The sequence below is a fragment of the Aythya ferina genome (assembly GCF_964211825.1).
Source record: "Aythya ferina genome assembly, chromosome: 8".
NCBI classification, from domain to species: Eukaryota; Metazoa; Chordata; class Aves; order Anseriformes; family Anatidae; genus Aythya; species Aythya ferina.
The window spans coordinates 25,049,214-25,066,440 of record NC_140304.1 but is presented as its reverse complement, the minus strand read 5'-3'; the positions used below and the strand labels follow the sequence as shown (position 1 = coordinate 25,066,440).

At 43.2% G+C, this 17,227-nt stretch overlaps 1 protein-coding gene across 6 annotated transcripts in view; it reads left to right on the top strand.

Annotated features, from left to right (window-relative positions):
• TRABD2B (TraB domain containing 2B) overlaps positions 1-17,227 on the top strand; it is a 281,940-nt gene that overhangs the window by 220,079 nt on the left and 44,634 nt on the right. For 5 of the 6 annotated variants that reach the window (XM_084527650.1, XM_084527653.1, XM_084527651.1 and 2 more), the window contains exon 5: positions 12,120-12,210. In XM_084527650.1, the coding sequence (XP_084383776.1) occupies positions 12,120-12,210 (91 nt within the window). Of the gene's footprint in view, positions 1-12,119; positions 12,211-14,088; positions 14,132-17,227 lie in introns of all 6 variants that reach the window. The other variant, XM_084527655.1, reaches the window with a different exon arrangement.

Below are 17,227 nucleotides of genomic sequence, written 5' to 3'. Positions count from 1 at the left end.
TTTGGGCCAGTGCAATGATGTTTTAAATCACTGTGACTCAGCTAACACAAGCTTTTAACCCGTAGTGCTACAAAGCACGCAAGCCCTGACTTATCTCAAGCAAATGACTGCTTCCCCTGAAGTCAGCTCAGGCTGCTGGTGTTATTAAAGTTAAGCAGGATTCTCCGTGTTCAGCCGTGTTCAGGTTTAAACAGTAAGGTGATGACACTTCTCTTTTGTTATTTCTTGGGGTTGTTCTCCTTCCTTCTGGAATGTGTGGTTTAAAAGCAGTCCGTCATGTTGCAGACTCTATAAACCATGGGCTGCTTAATTTCTGTCATTCATAAGAAAAGAAAAAAGAAAAAAAATAAAAATAAAAACAACCTTCACCATTCTTGGTATTACATCCCGCTCTATTATCCAGAGCGTTGACCTTGACCAGCTAATGATAGGTATTTAATACATGTGTGTGTGTATATAGAGATATAAATATTCATTATGTGAGGTCTGGGAGGTTGGGATCACAACGGAATGTTGGCAGTGCCAAGTTGCGTTCGATGGTTCAGGCCTCCAGCTGTGCCAAGCTCTGGGCTCCCTTAATGTGCCATTAAAACAAAATCCAGGCTTTGCTTGAATGTCATCCAGCTTTATTAAGAGAAAGATCAAGCGTAATCTTATTAAGCTTGTCACTCAGAAACCATAAGGGTGCAGCCTTGGTGTGTCTATTCGGTCCACATGTGTGAACAATTTTGCTTCATGATAGTCAAACAGGGGCTGTTATTCTTTAATGAATGCTGTGAGTAACAGAGCTACAAATTGGAATGCGAGCTTGGTGATGTGTGTGCACACTTGTGTATTAACAGAACAGAGGCATAGGAATAGATTGTTTGCTTGGATTTTAACATATTCCTCAAGCGCGCTTGAACCCATGTAACCACAATGTTTTTCAAAATCTGTTGTGTATATTTTGCGGTTTCTAAACTTCCATAATAACTCAACTTCTGAACATGACCACCTATCAGAGTGGACATCCATGTCTTGGGGAAAAAAAAAAAATCAAAAAAAAGGACCACTGGATTTCCCTCTTTTTGGTTTAACTCAATTTTGGCCCAGTGAGCAGACTTTACAGAAAGATATTCAGATAAAATGCACTTATCTCCATTGCTGCTTCTTTTCCTCCGTGTTCACAGCTCGGCAGCAGGAGATAACAGTGAAAACCACTAGTGTGTGTTTATACCAGCGTAAAGCTGGAGTAATGCAGTGGTGATTCAAATCAAATATTTCTACTTGCTCAAAATGTATAAACACACAGATTTTCTATTTACATACACATTTATACAGAAAAAAAAATCTACACTGAAATTAGTCAGGATGTTTGGCCATGTGGCTGAGAATAGATCTGTGTGGGTGGAATTCACTAAGACAAATAGTAATGGATGGAATGTAGATACACATTTGATGGTCTAATTAGGAATGTATTTGTGATATAAAAAAAAGTACTCCACAGGCATAACATGTACAAATCAGTACTTCAGGAATACAGCTTCCCTTGATTTGGGGTCAATTAAATTTAACATCTGTGAGCAAGGTACCCTTTGTGCATGGGAATGTGGATGCTTGATGTGACTGCGTGCACAAGGCAGCTTACAAGTGGAAGTATTTGCGGGAGGAAACTCATCACTGCCATATTGTAACAGGCAGTATCCAGGACAGGTGGCATATGAGCTTGGGAGGGATATTGTTTGTATTCATACATTCACAGCTGAGAGTGGATCTCTTAATACTGTAGGACTGTTTTTATGCTCCTTTTCTCACTACAGAGATGGTCTCTTTCATAACAGATGGGATTTATTGTCCCTGCCTAGTAGTGGCTTTGTCATTGCCGGCTTGGAACCCCCACTCCTTCCACCATGGGACCTTTAAACAGAGGACTGTCCTTCCTTACCCTTGTGTTTCTTTTTTTTCTGTTTTGCTTTTTTTAAAAAAAGGAAGAAAACTCAAAACCAAAAATTTCCTAACTTTTATCTAAAAATACTGCGGTGGTGATGCTCTATGGAGATTCTTTTTCTAATTTATATGAACATCCCTCAGAGTCAAAGCTGATCTGATCTATCATTCCCAGCTAGAGGTAATCTAGATTTTTGACGTTTAGAGGGATTAAAAGAGGTACTTTCTAGATCAATTTTCTCTTGTTCTGCAGTTTAGGCATGCTTTGCACTTCAGAAGAGATGGATCTCCAGATGGATGCATTCTATATCTATTCCCTCAATGTGTGTATCTCAGGATCTTCCAACATCCTGTTAAGCAGCTTAACCAACACGTGTTGTGCATTCATGCCTTTATTTTCTCCTTAAGGGTAATAGTATATAAACCCACAAAACAAGGGAGATCAAAACAAGTTATGTTAGAGCAGGCACTTAGCAAGCATCAAGCCTTGAGTTTGAGTGGAAGACAGGAAGACCCAATGCTTAGCTCCTGAAATGCCACAGCAGCACTACCTGCACCTGGTAGTGTACCAATGCCCTAACCCCAGGGGCTGAGTTTGAAAAGTTTTTTTTGGCTTGTTTCCTTCTGCTTTTGCAGAGTCAAAGGCCGTAGTCTACAACCCCAAAGCACCCCTCAAGAAAGCCCAGTTCCTACACTGCTGAGGTTCTCTGTGATAATGGAAAGACATCAGCTGAATTAAAAGGCTCAGGAAGGTCTTCCAGGGCAAGTTTCCTCTGTGTGGTTGAGCGCAGTTTGAAAATTCTTAGACTAATTCAGAGCAAGTAAATGGTTTATGTAACACAAAGCTGTTTTCACTGGAGATGCTAGCTCAGACCCTGAAAGCCATACCCTGTGCTAACCTACGCTTTTGGCAGGACAAGCTAAAAGCACAGAGCAAGGCTATATACGATTGCTTTTAATCCAGGAGCAGGGGCAAGCTTGGAAACATGCTTGCTGTGATGTTTTCTACAATATGGTAGAAAGACTGAGCCCAAACTGGAGGGCAGGCTGGACATGTCGTGCTGAGCAGGGGCACAGCTCAGCACACGGAGCCAGAGGGGAGCCAGCAGGACGGGGGACGCCTATCTGTACACCACTGAACTGGGGTCCGTGAGCTCTGCACCCTGAGCTCTGCAGAGGACTTGCCTTCAGCTGATGGTAGAGACCTCAGCCATGGAGCATGCGTTGCCTCCAGTTGTTTGCACTGGCAAGGCAGCCTCCAAGTGCCACCAGCACTGTACCAGTTAACTCAAATTAAAGGCACTTCCCAGGTTTGTGTGACTTCACCTTACCTTATTCACAGCCTGATTTGTGAACTTTCTGCTGTGTTTTTCTGCAACAACAGTGACATCCAGTGGCCAGCTGGGTTTTTCTTGGAAAAAGATGAACCATCGATGGTCTTAAAAATGAAAAGCTTTCTTATATGTATAAAGGTACTGACTGAGGAGGCTAGGCTTTGATGTTATTGAAAAGTTTCCTTTTTGATGTTTTTTTTCCCCTCTCCCATGAAGTCTGGTAAAATGGCTTCCATTTTCCTATGCAGGGCACTGCGCAAGAAATCGGCTAGAAGGCATTGGTACTTTCTGCTCCTACACAGAGTTCGTCCTTATCCATAAACATCTGAAGGCCAGCATTTTTCTGAGGAATCACTGGTTTTGTGCTATGGCATTGCCATGTTTTTAACTTGTGAGACATCACGGTTCAATGCTGCTGCCACAATACCAGTAAACCACTAGAAAGGGGCTCCTGGAAAACATGAAGAAATCAGTGGTCTGTTAAAATAGTGAGGTCAAAACCAGAAAGAATAACTGAGGATTCACATCCTGTCAACTGGGAGCTTGGTTTTTACTTTTTGAGCCTGTTTTCAAAAAGAAAATGACACCCTGGCTGTAGTCTTCTGGAGTTTTTTCACAGATCTGTCAGAGCTGTGGACGTTGCCACCAGCACTGTCCTGGGTGGTTTAATCTCACACTACAGCGATGTTATAGATGTTTTAGTTCAGTTTAGAGCCATACCTGTGCAGACTGTAGGTGCCAGGAGGAGCCTAATGATACGATCAGTGGGCAGATTCTTACCAGGGTCCTCCCCACTGTTTCTTATGGAGAGCTACTAAGCACTCATGCTGCTGTGGATGGGTTAAATTTCCCAAGCTTCTTTTGTATTGGCCCTGCCCATTGCAGAGGGGCACATGAGGGGCACAGGCAAATGCTTCAGTCCTGTCCACATGATTTTCTTCTTACAACTTTTTTGTCCCGGTAAATAGCTCCAGCTAATACAACAACTACCTTTTAGAAAAACAAACACCTCAAAGCTGTAGGCATTGTTGCTTGCTCACAGAGGCCCTTTTTCTTCAATTTATACATGCTTGGTCAGGAAGGAATACATGGTCAGGAAGGAATTGAACTCATCATACCTCAAACCTACAGAGATAATAAGGTATTGTGAGCTACTCATCCACCTCCCTCTGCCCTTTAAAATTGAATCCTTGATATACCCATGAGTTATTTCCTTGAGAATAAGTACTGAGAGGGTCATGAAGAACTGTTGGACCTTCTGTCCACAGGAAACGCTTTTAATGCCACATAAGAAAAGCTAGAATATGAAGCAGCCCCAGAAGGTCATCAGGTAGAGATCAACACAAGCCCCCTTCCCTTGCAAACCCTGGTACAGAAAGGAAGGTGAGGGACAGGGCAGAAGAGGGAAGGATGGAGAGAAAGGATGGAAGGGCTCCATGCAGTATTCAGGAGCTTCTGGGTAGTGGTGGGGCAGCTTGGTGGGCTGTCGTATCACGTCTGATAGATGCTGAGGCTGAAGGAGCTGTTTAAACTCATGGTCGATAAAGAGAGAATTGCACAAAGGGCATGCGTCCTTCCTAAAACTGCTATTTGAGATGGTGAAATGAATTGCTCTGTGGAGGTGCCTGAGCTCTCCAGTGAGAGGGACCAACGCAGACTTCTCACTTCATTAGAAACGTATGAAGAGCGATGAACCCTGCTCTGAGTTCAGCTGTTGCTGTGGTCTGACACGGAGACCAGAAGATGTGCCAGGGAGGTGACCTCACTTCAGTTCTCACTTATGTTGTTTTTCTTAACCAAAGTGAAACAGATGGTGTAGGCCTGAAGAGAGAACTGAGCTTTCTGTTGGGTGTTGGCTCTGCAGATCCACCCTGATGGCACCGTGTTGGGTCTGAAAGCAGAGAGCTGTGCCAGCACAGTGCCGGTCCCAAATCAATAAGCTGAGGGAAGAGGATTGTGCCCCATCCTGGGCTGGCCCCGTTGAGGTCTCCATGCATCGTGCTTCAGGCTATTTCCAGAGGAGGTCTTCCAGTGTGTGACATTTATGTGCCTGGAGAATTCATGCCCTCAACAGGAGGGATGCTCAGGGAGGTTAAGCAGAGAGGAAGAGCAGAAGGAGGAAAGAGGCATGAGGAGTTTTTATTACACGGAGGAGCAGCAAGAAAGTAGAATTAGGCAGTGGGAGTCTGCCCCTCCTTCAGACTGAGATGCTCTGAGCATAGCCTTGCACTGCAGCTCTCCAGGCCTCCCCAGGGAATCACAAATCTCTGCTCCACTACCCTGCCGTCAGTCTGGAATGACCCCTCAACTTTTGGCTCTTCATCACTGCAGTCCCCACCCGGCCATGGTGTGGCCCTTCTCCAGAGCATGTCCTCTAAGTGCTCACGGGTAAGAGGGAAGAGAAGTGATTACATGCAAGGAAAGAATGGAGAGCCATGGGGGGATTGCTGGACGTCCAAAGTGCTGCACATTTTGGCCTTTCATGTTTTATTGCTTTGCTTCCCGTGACTGTCTGAAAGTGGCTGTGAGTCAGTTCCTCACAACTGCAGAGAATAACAACATCAAACAAGAGAGGGAAATGATTTCTCCATCTGCCTTGGAGAAGTGGTGGCATGATGTAAGGAGGCTATGATGAAAGCCTGCTTTACAAGACCATTGCACATGGTTTGTACAGAAGTATTTTTAAGGCACGCTCCTGCCAAAACATGGGAGGAAGAAAGGCTCATTCCCTGCACCCCCGGCTTTCCTTCCCAGCTTTTTGCGTAATACTGACATTTCAAAGTGCAAAAGCATGTCCTGCAGCAATTTGGGGTGACAGGCTTCTGGGAAAGGTGAGGTGCAGAGTTCCCAGCTCTTTCTGAGCGCTGAGCACTCTCCTCTATGGGAAGGACCCTGGGGGTAGCATCAGCAGACCTGCAGGGGGTGGTCTGAGTTGGCTAGGTTTTGGTTCATCCCTTCCATTGTCCATCGTGTTTGGGCACTGTTACTGCCCAGCGCTTGCCCCAGAGCATGCCCAGTCAGTTCTGTGCTGTATCTTTTAAAGATGCTTTCCCTTTGGAAAGCCCAACCTGCAGCTCTCAATTTGCACCTGAATACCAGCCTCCAGGAAGCCTTTGTTACATCTGGTCTGTTTGGGACAGAGGTAGGGATGCATTTGGGATGCTGATGAGTATGATGCATCCTCCATTCCCTGGCACTGAGTACAGCCTGGTTTGTTTCATGCAGACGTGGGAAGGAGGAACACTGGGGCCCTTTCTGGAAAAATCTCCTCGCTGGGTCTCCACAAGCATGAATTTTGTTTATGTTGACAGTAAAATGTAAAATCAAACTTTTCAGGCAGTCCTAGCAACATACTCATCACTAAATGCTTTATCACCCTTCTATCACCTACCTCATCTGTTAACCAGGTATCCTTTTGTTATATGCTGGTAAGATGCTTCACAGCAGAAGGATACTCAGGCTGGAGGAAACCTTCTGCTGCATCTAGATCCAAGTTGAAAAAGCAGGATGTGTGTGTAAATCTACCTCTTGCTCCTTGCCAAGGTGTGCTTGAGACAAGTAATCCTTGTCTCTTGAATGAGATTTCAGATAAGTGGTTTAGAAAGATAGAAACAAACCTCTAGCAGCAATAGCAGTTTAAACCTGAGTGCGTCACCATAAGAAAAAGAAAAGTGAAAGATCCGCTAGTTTTTAAAGGATGAGGATGATACTCATTAGAAAAAAATGACTTAATGCAAGGATAGAAGCACCCATCGTGCTGGAGGCAGAGTGGATAGGAAATAAAAGTTTGGAAGGTCTGTTCACAAAACTGGTTCTCCATCATGGATCTGGGACATCTGCAATGGCAGGAAATAGTAACGTGGCTCCCCCAGGAAATTTGTGTCATTGTCCAGTGACCATTGGTTTAGAGTCAAACGATGTTTGGCAAACCCAAACAAAATTCACTGCCTGAACTGTTTGCTGCAGCTCCTTGCCGCAGCCTCCTCCTGACGTGTTCATCACTCAACCTCCCAGAATATTTGGTTGGACCATCACAGAATAAGAGAAATAGCATACTTCTAGAGGCAACATGCAAAAGAGCAAGTAAATATTTGCCCCAGTTGTGAATGTGCAGCTTCTGGCATTTGCATTTTGCCCGCACTAATTCTTGTGAAGTCTAACTGCCATAAACACACCGGTGGTGCCAAGAGCCTTGAAAATCAGCGTTAAGAGAGAAACAGGAATAGAGACTGCTGCCTCCTGATTGCAAAGCAGCCTGAGGTCTAAATGGCAACAAAACGTTATACATAACGTCTGATTCACTGTGTGGAGAATGTAAAGAATTGAGACCTCCCGACACAGTTTACATTGGCCCTTTTTATGACTAATTGTGCAGAAAATAGCTCTGCTTGTAGTGTGCATGGAAACAGTTCAGGTTTCTGCTGTGTGTCAGCTAATGGGCTAGCAAGGCTTTTTTAGCACAACTTCAAAGGCTCTGGCAATGGAGGTCCTTTGTGAGGGAATTATCTCCTGCTCCTTTGTACCCCTTTATCCTGCTAAGCTATGGAACAAAGAATCGTGAAACGAAGAGACGAAGTAATTTGTAGTAGATCTCTAAACCTAGATAAAGTACATAACATTTGCTTAGAAACATTTTCCTGCTTCTGCCATCAAAACAAATTTGTATTTTTATGTGTAGGAACACCCAAGCTCATTTAACTTTTGAGGGATGAAATCTTATGCTTGGATATGCTATTGATGGGGTCACCAAGATGTCTGTGATGGTAAAGGAGAGCTTTAGTTTCTACAGTCAATTAGAAAATGCATAATTGTGACTGTTAAGAGTTGGCTGAGAAGTCTATTTTTCTCCCCACCCCCCTTTTGCCCAGCATATTCCACTAAGAAAGGAAGAAAATGTGCCTTTTCAGAAGCGTGTATACGTGTTTTAAGGAAAACATGCGTGGTTTGTTTTTTGCTTTTTTTACCTCTTCATAAAAAAACAAAGTTGCTTATTCTTTCTTTCTACCAGTGAAAAATGAAACCTTGGGGAGATAAGGAAACGTGTTACGTGTATCTGCTTTGTGTAGTTCAAAACACGGTTCTTAATTAAAAAGAAAAAACAGGGATGGAAGATGTTTGATTAATGTTAGCAGCCATGCTGTATAACATGTTCTTCCAGTGTTTCCAGTCTTAGATCCTCTGTCTGAGAAAAACAAGGTGCAAGAGACAGGACAAAAATCTTGTCCTCATCAAATTTAACCTAGAAACTCCCACTGTGTGCAGTGAGATGCTCCAGCCAGTCCTCTGCATTTCTGTTCAAACTCTGAAATGTCTATTCAGTACTGGGCCTTGTCCTCAAGTAAGTCTCAGGAGTATTTCCTTATCCTTAGAGGGCAGAAGGACTGCATTCACACCTTTCTTGATAAACTGGAGCCAGTAACAGAGTAAATTTAAAATGTGTGTGTGTTTATATATATATATATATATTGTGTTCCAACATTTTACTTAAGTTTTACTTAAGAATTCATTGAACACTTGCGCAGTTTGCCTGGTATCATCATGAATTTCCTAAGCACAAACACGTAATGGACTGATGTCACAATATTGCATTTTATTTGCAGGAATTATTATTTATTTATTAAACTTAAACTGTTAGGAGAGGCTCTACTCGGGTACAGACTTCCACATCAAGTCCCTATCTAGAAAATCTTTTCTGTCTGCTTTCTCACTTCCTCCCCTACTTCCATACCTGCATGGAATTCCCAAGGTAGTTGGTGTTCTGACCTCTTGGATCCAGTTTTCATCAGCTGTCATGGTAAATTTGGTTAATATTGCAGGAGTATTTTATCCAGGTTTAGAATGAAGAGGGAATAGTGATGCAGCAGCAAGAGCATTCCTCTGTGTCTTTAAGTTATCTGATCTACCTCTGGATGAACAAACTTTTCAATAGTTTTTACTTGTTTGTGTGTGGCGAGACTTTTGCCTTTTGGAATGAAATTTCGTGGCCTGGCAGAGAAATCTTTAAAGTTTTCAGCAGAAGCAGATATATGCATGCACGTGCACATGTACATATACACATATGAAGAACAGTATGAGTACATGTGTGTATATATAAATAAAATCCACTGCTGAGGATTTTTCATCCTTTTTTATATATAAAAAAATAATAATCTGGCAATTATTACATATTTGTTTGCACATGTTGGCAGCCAGAGGCAGGGACTTGATGTTTTTTGCTGACCTAATTCATGCTGAATGCGCTTCCCTTTCTGGTCCATCTTGTTTCAGCAATGAGTTGCATTTGGAACTGATGGCTGCTATATTGAGATAAGTCTCGTTGAACAGGTGTCTGCATAATAAATATTGTTGTTGTGAGCTGTTCCAGTTCTGGAGCATTGTGGGGCTTTCCTGCCATATGGCCAAAAGTGAAATTTTGTGTGCATCCAGAACCAAAGTGAAAAACGTGCTGCTGGACAGTCCATGGTCTCCTCTGCTGTCGTGCACAGCAGGTCACCAGGCCAAGAGGGTTATCAGCTTTCGTCATGGTCTCAACAGAGGAGGCAGGAAAGGAAGGCCAGGAGATATCACCTTTTGGTCCTCATCTATTGCTTGGAAGGGATTCACAGGCTTTGCTCAGGAGCTGACATTCCTGACAGGCCTGCCATTTTGTGGATGAGGAATCAGAGCTGTAGCAAGTTCCTTTTTTCTGGACTTAAAGCAGTTAAAATTGGATTCTTTTGTACTGTTATAATGTCAAAGATTTGCTGGATCCAGGACAGTTTTTTTCTTTTCCATTAGGAAATCTCTTGGCATTTAGGACTGGTTCAGGGAAAGTAGAGCTCTACTACAGTGAGCATGGACACAGAAACATCTCTGACCTTGACACTTTTGACTTTGATTCCTCAGTGTCACTTTGCCAGTGTCAGAATCGGGGCCATTGTTTGCCTTGGCCACTGCATAAAAAAACAGGATATGATCAAATCCAGTTAATCACTCACAAATGTCTCGTTTCTCAAATCTCTGAGGGTATGTAACACGTTTTTGGGACTGCTCTCTACTCCTTTGGCTTTTGTTATAAGTAAGTTAGGGGAAAATCAAATTTTGAGTTTTCTTAAAAGGAAGTGGAGGAATCCTGGAGCACGTTAGGGCTCTGCAAATGTACGTTTAATCATTTAAAGAAACGTCTTTTGGCTAAAAAAGCTCTTACCACTGCTTGCAAGTTGCACTACAAGCCATACAGCTACATCATTCTCACAACTGATGCGAATTAGCGCCCTTGTTGGCAGTGTAAGCAGAGAGACGCAGGCTTAAGGAATACTGGAGACTGAATTACTCTCAAATTCATAGCGACTTTATGCAGCATTGGTGAAGTATCCTAGGGCTGACTGCTCATGGTTGCATCAACTCCTTACATAGTGGCATGAATGGGGAGAGACTTGGGTATGTCCCACCTGCCTTTTTTTTTTTTTTTTTTTTTTTTGAGAAAAATGTTTGATTCTGCAGTGGAGATGGGTAGTTTGGCATCTTCTGAAGGCACATACTCCATTCGTAAGGCAAACACACACTCTCTAAACAGCAAGCCTGAAACAAGCCAGAGGAGTGCACTTTTGCATGCGGTAGAACTCACTGCTGCAAGACGTCATGGGGCAAAAAGTAGACGGAGACAGAGGCCTGAGCACATTCATGGTGAATTGCTCTATTCAGAGCTGGCAGCGAGACGTGATGACCTGGGTGTAAATGGGGGTCACCCAGCCATGCAGAGAGGGGAGCTAAAGGACACAATGGGGGAGGATTGTTCTATCTTTTCTATCTCTCTTTCATTTACATATTTATACATATTTAAAATTTACCATGGGCCACAGTTGGAGACAGGTGAGGGGGCTACGTGGACTTCAGTGTAACCTGTTAGTGGAGATCTTGTGTCCTTACTTTTGTTTTCAGGATGGGTTCGAGGTACAATATGGAATTCTGACAATAAGTTGAAAGCTTTGGAGGGATTACATTGCCTTATTGAGTCTGTACCCAAAGCCCTTTGAGGATTCCCATTGACTCCGGCAGGATTTGGTTCAGACCTCAAGTGTATAGGATTCCCTTAAGTAAACTCTTTCAAGGCCCATACATGCTGCAATACTTACTGGGCTCTTTGTTACTTCTGTGAATAGGAATGCGACCTTTACACTTGTAGCAAAGTGCACTGGTTTACAGGACTAAATCTTCACATTTGGGAAAAGATAAGGTTACCATCCCAGCTCCTCCCAGCCCTGCCGTGCAGGTGGCGGAGTGGTTGATGAAACAATTTCTGAACCGCAGCCATTTGAGGTAGATGAGCACTGAGTGCAGCAGCTTCAGAGCTTCTTCATAAGCAGATGTCCATGAATGATGATGGGCAGGGTGGACATCTGGGGCTGTAAATTGTTCCAGTTCATCAGTCAATGCCCAAATAATATTCTTTTCACCACTGTAGGGTCACTTGGATATCCACGTTAGAAGGACCTTTAGTCCATGCACATAATAAAAATTTCCATGGTAGCAATTTGCAGATTCCTGGACAATCAAGCGCTATTAAAAAAGAACACATTAAGGTTTGGGTTTATACGCCCAGTCCCTTGGTCATGTGAGGGTTGGGAGGGGTAAATAAGACAGAAGATCGTATCAGGTTGTATGCAGTCTGTTCCCCTGCTCATTGCCAAAGGCTGCAGTGGGCTAAGTGGTGAATAGTTGAGACAACTCCAACAAATTGCATAATGTGCCTTTCTTGCTTTTAGAGCTAGCCTAGCTTCTGGTAAGCTTACCTCCCAAACCTGTTGTTGCAAAAGGAGAAAGTCAAATGAGTGAGAGGAGCAGTTTAATTGACAGTGCTATTTTCTACCTGTATTTTAGGTCACTTCCTGGGTAACAACACTGTGATTGATGTACTGAGACAAGCAGGATTTGAAGTGGAGCACACCCCTCCTGGACAACCAATTGGAAAGTAAGCAGCTGCCTGCAGATTATTAATCATTTTCTTTCCTTTTCTTTTTTTTCTCTCCCTTTTTCTGTGACTAAGCAAAATTATTGCATTAGTACAGAAGGTGGATGAGGGCGTGAGGTACCTCCCTTTCCCACGCAAGTTCCAGACAAATAGTGCATTGTAAAGCATCTATGGCATGAGTTTGGAAACACAGGGAGCTTCAGTGGCTGTTTTTTTCACTTGTGAACTTTATTCATATCACAGCTGCTTAAAACTACTAGATCAGAGGCACCACAATTTCTTCCCGTTTTCCAGAAAAATCGTTCTGGTCATTTTCCTGTATAGTTGGTTTGAATTTTTCTCTCCATGGGGTTTTGGTTGCCCCTCCATCGCAGAGCAGTAAAGTGCCACCAGATTCATTTTTCAGGCCTCTCTGTAAGGCTGATCTTCTTCAGGTGGGATTTCAATTTTGCCTGAAGGACCAGATGTGATGTAGCAGATGCATCTTACACATTCTGGAAAGTGTGCTGAGTAGGTAAAAAAACAACTGGATATTCCCCAAGCATCTCTATCCATCTGATCAAGTGTAAAGCAGGAAAGGAAGATTGATTACTGTGCTCTGGGCTATCTTTGTTAGTATAAGCTAAAATATGTCACAAAATTGTCTTCAAGCAGTGAAACATTTCCTTCTTACCCTAGACTTCTCTTTCTTGGAGATTTAGATGAGGTCTCTTTCTGCTTGAGGTCTACAAATATCTCAGAGAATAAAACTGGAAGGAGTGGTGAGATACCATTTAAGTTTGCAAAGTTAACCTTTTCCTTGCATTCTGCAGACAAAAATTGGCTGAGATTGCTCCATTATAGGATTGTTATCCTCCTTAGGAGAAAGTCTTAGGAGCATGCGCCTGTCCCTGGTGGGGCAGACATGACATGGTCCAAATATGAGATGAGTTTCAGTATGGAGGATTAATTGTGGGGCTAGGAGACCACATCTGAAAAAGCTATATTTAATATACTTGGAAATTCTGTCTGATTCACCCTTGTTTGTGAAATACTCGTGATGATTCATAAGGAACACAATATGGCTCAAGTGTACATAAGTGTCTTTGACAGAGCATTTATCCTAAATGCTTCTTGGAATATGTTGAGCCATTAAAGTCCAGTCTTAAGTAACAATGGGGGGAGAAGAGGAAGAAAAAATCATCATACACAATGCAGCGCATATACTCAGAGGAGATTTAAAGAAGCACTTGTGACAGAGAGAAACATCAACGTGACACTGAAGAGCAGTAAATTCTGTAACTGACTGAAACTGGAAATTTTGGCTAAAATTAACCAAAATGCCTGTGTCTAAAAATACAATGTGACAGAAAGCCCAAACAAGCAATACCAAAACAGCTGAGTTTTGCAGTTTCTGCAGGAATATAGTTCCTACATTTCTGACAGAGAAACTTTCCTTTCAGAGAAGCAGGCACTTTCCATAGCAATTTTCATTTAGTTGAAAGTATCAGCTTCCCGTGGAAAGTATTTCAATTGGAAATTGTGAAACTATTAATTTATTGGCTGTTAGCAAATCTTTAAGAGAAAGATACAGTAGTGTGGGAGATATCCAGGAACAATCTTAGCTCTTTATGGTGTTGGGATATGTCTTTATTAAGTCATCACAGGCTGAAGTAACATGGTGGGGCAGGAAACATGAAACAATGCTACTACTTAATATTGACCTACTGGCAATGTGGGGTACCTCCATGGATCCATTCCCCAACTTGGCAGCAGCATCTATTGTTCATGATGTCTTGCCTAAAATTGTCAGTCCCTGGGGAAAACGTACCTGAAGGCAAGAGGACTTGGGCTGCTGCCTAGAATAATGCATATGTCCTCAATTGAATTATCCTACAGATGGTAGCTTCTGTACCCGGATCCAGAGCAGAGCATTTGGCAGGTTGGTCCCTTTGTCTGGACTAGGTCCCTAATTCTGGTGGTGTCTGTCCTCAACAGTGAACAAAACTTATATTGATGCATATCGTATATATCTATGTATATACAATACTGATGTGCATGTATTGGGTATGTTGATGTGCACGTGTACTGGACTGAGTTGAGAGAGGGCATATGGCTGTATTTCATAAAGATTAGATGCTCTTGATGAACCCGTATGTGTACCTATTGACTGATGATCCATGCAGATCAGTCCATCTTAAATGAGAATACAGAAAGAAAGACAAATGGCATGGTAAAGAAATACAGGGTTGCTACTAAATTGCATGGTGCAGAAACCGTAGAAGATTATAGAAAGTTTAAATAAATAGAATTTAAATATATGTCAGGGAAACATCTTGCTGCTTTTAATTAAAAAAGACTCCCAGACTAGCATGTCAGGACAGTTTTCACTGTCCTACAGCTGGGGCTGCATCCATCAGAAGTGCTTGGAGCTGCCTCTTAGAACAGAGGAGGATGCTTCAAACTATGCTGTAGCAGATGCATCTTAGAGTAGCCTGCATTTAACATTTTCTGGGTGAGATGCAAAAGAATCTAAGCAAGCACAGTAATGACAAAATTTGACAGCATATTCTGAAAGCATGACCAGTTAATTGGTGTAATTCTGGTCTTATGTTGTTATTAAGAGTCTTATGGAAACTTGCATCTTTGTCTGGGCTTCTGTTTTTTTTTTTTGTTTGTTTCTTTCTTTCTCTCCTTCCTTTTTAAAAGGTGAAAAAAAACATTTGAAAACAGCTAGAAAGGCCCACAAGAGGAACTGTTTTGTAGCAGTGGCTATACTAAGCATGTGTACACATACAATAAACAAGTAGAAGCTCAGAAAAAATGGAGCTGCTTACAATATGGATCATAGAGATGCAGGTGTTTTGGTCTTCATTCTTGTAGAATCATACATGAAAGAGGAAGTCTTTCTCTCCTCTGCTTAAACCCAAAGGGATGTTTCTGCTTTAATTCCAAGTAAGTTGTATAAGGGAGTCAGGCCTACTGCATTGCATTCTGGCACTGACAATTGAAAAATTGGATACTGTGCAGGGAAGATCAGCTGGACTCCAGTGGAGAGAATTGGGGGAGTGTGGACAGCACATGGAAAAAATGCAAGGATTGGAGAAAAAAAAAAAAAAAAAAAAAAAAAAACGAAGCAGCTGTATGGTTATGTTTTGGCCGAGGGAATTCAAAACAGGATTTTTGTGCACAGAGTGTGCCCAGAAGGGCCAAGAGGAATGATTTGAGCTGGCACACAGGAACTTTTGGAGGTAGATCATATTGAAACTAAGAGGGGTTTTGGCTGAATATGTTGGCTATCAGGACAGTTAAGTTGCTGGATAACCTGAGAAAGATTGTCAGAAGCCTAGCTATTTGCAGCAACGAAAGCACCTTTAGCAGAATACCAGCACTGCATCCTAGTTACTAGCAATACTGTCTTGGGGAAAATAAATAAATTATAATTTTAGATCGCAGAATCACGGAATGTTAGGGACTGGTAGGGGACCTTGGAAGTTCATTCAGCCCAATCCCCGTTCCGGCCCCCTCCCTCTGTCCGACAGCGACAGGGCAGGGGCTCCACCACCCTCTGGGAGCATCCCCCTGGTGCCCTTATCTCTGGCACACCAGGGGTTTACTCCACCAGGCAGTGTCCTGCTCACACACTCTGATGCCCCTCACTCTCTCCTCCTCCTCCTCCCTGTGCTCAACCACCATTTGAGCAGCCTCTCCCCCTAGGGGCAGGTAGTCTCCACGCTGACCTCCCCCCGGCAGCGGCAGGCTCAGGCGCTCCCTGCAGCCAGAGGCTTGAACAGCCGCCACCCCAGTGGGCAGGGTCTGGGTCGCCTCAGCCTTTTTTTATTTTTTTTTTTATTTATTTATTTTTTCCCCTTTTTCTCGGCAGAGGGCCTGGGCGCAGTCACTGTGGCCTTGGCAACGCCCAGTCCCCGTCAGCCTCTCTCGAGGCCTGGTCACGCTCCCCATCTAAGATGCCAAGCACAGGTTGTTAGAGGGCTCCTCTTTGAGACAACCAAAGTGATTGCTTCGAGTCTCACTTTTCTGTTGTCTGCTGACAATCACAAATTTGATCCAAGCTCTTCCTTTCTTAACGAGAAAAGTAAAGTGAGGCCTTAGCAGTCTAGAAGAGAGAGCTAAGACATGGAGGGTTTTGGTGGCTCCAGAATCAATGAACTGGCAAAGAAAAGTTCATGTAAAGTAAATTTAACTGGTGTAGAGCTATCCCGGAGCTATGCCAGCACCTACTGGATTTCTGAACTCTGCTAGCTCCTGTTGATCTGCCTGGTGGCTCTGTGCTGACTTTTCTGAGCCCCTTCTAGAATCCCACTATCTGACTATTGGAAATACCTTCTTTAAAGCTCCATCCCTTTCTGTAAAGGACTCTGTTGTGCTCAGCATGCACAACAATGCTGTAAACACTTCAGAACTTACCCCCACAGTGGCTTCATTTGTTTATTTTGTTGCCTGAGGGAAAGCATCCTGAATCTGTTTGCCTGACAACCTTCAGCAGCATTCGTGTTTTTTTCTTATTCTGTTGGCTGTCTTTGTTGTCCCCAAATAAAGGCAGTGGAAAATGAACAGCTGAATCAGTATCTCATTGCTTTGCCCTGAGATGAAAAAGGGTAACTTTTAATAGTGAGGTTTCTGCCAATTGGCTGTCCCCTGCCCCTCTCTTTCTTCAGAGAGCAGGGCTGTCTGCTTGGGGTGGGGAGAGGAGGAGATGGGAGAAAGTTTCCCTTTAGATGGATTCCAGTGAGTCGAGCAGATAAAGGGCCACAGCTGCTTCACATTTAATTGGAAACAGCCAAATTGCGAGATCAATTCAGGAAGCACCTGTGTCCAGTGATGACTCTCTATTGTTACTGAGTTCTCAGAATTGGCTCTGACCTTCTGCCATGTGCCAAGCCTTGACATACTGCACACAGTTTTCTAGGCCAGAAAAACACACGGCGGTGCTCATTTCCATCAGACTGCTCTCTCAGATATTATGCTCAATGCTGCCTTCTTTCAGAATGGGAGAATTCAGGACAGGCTTTTATTT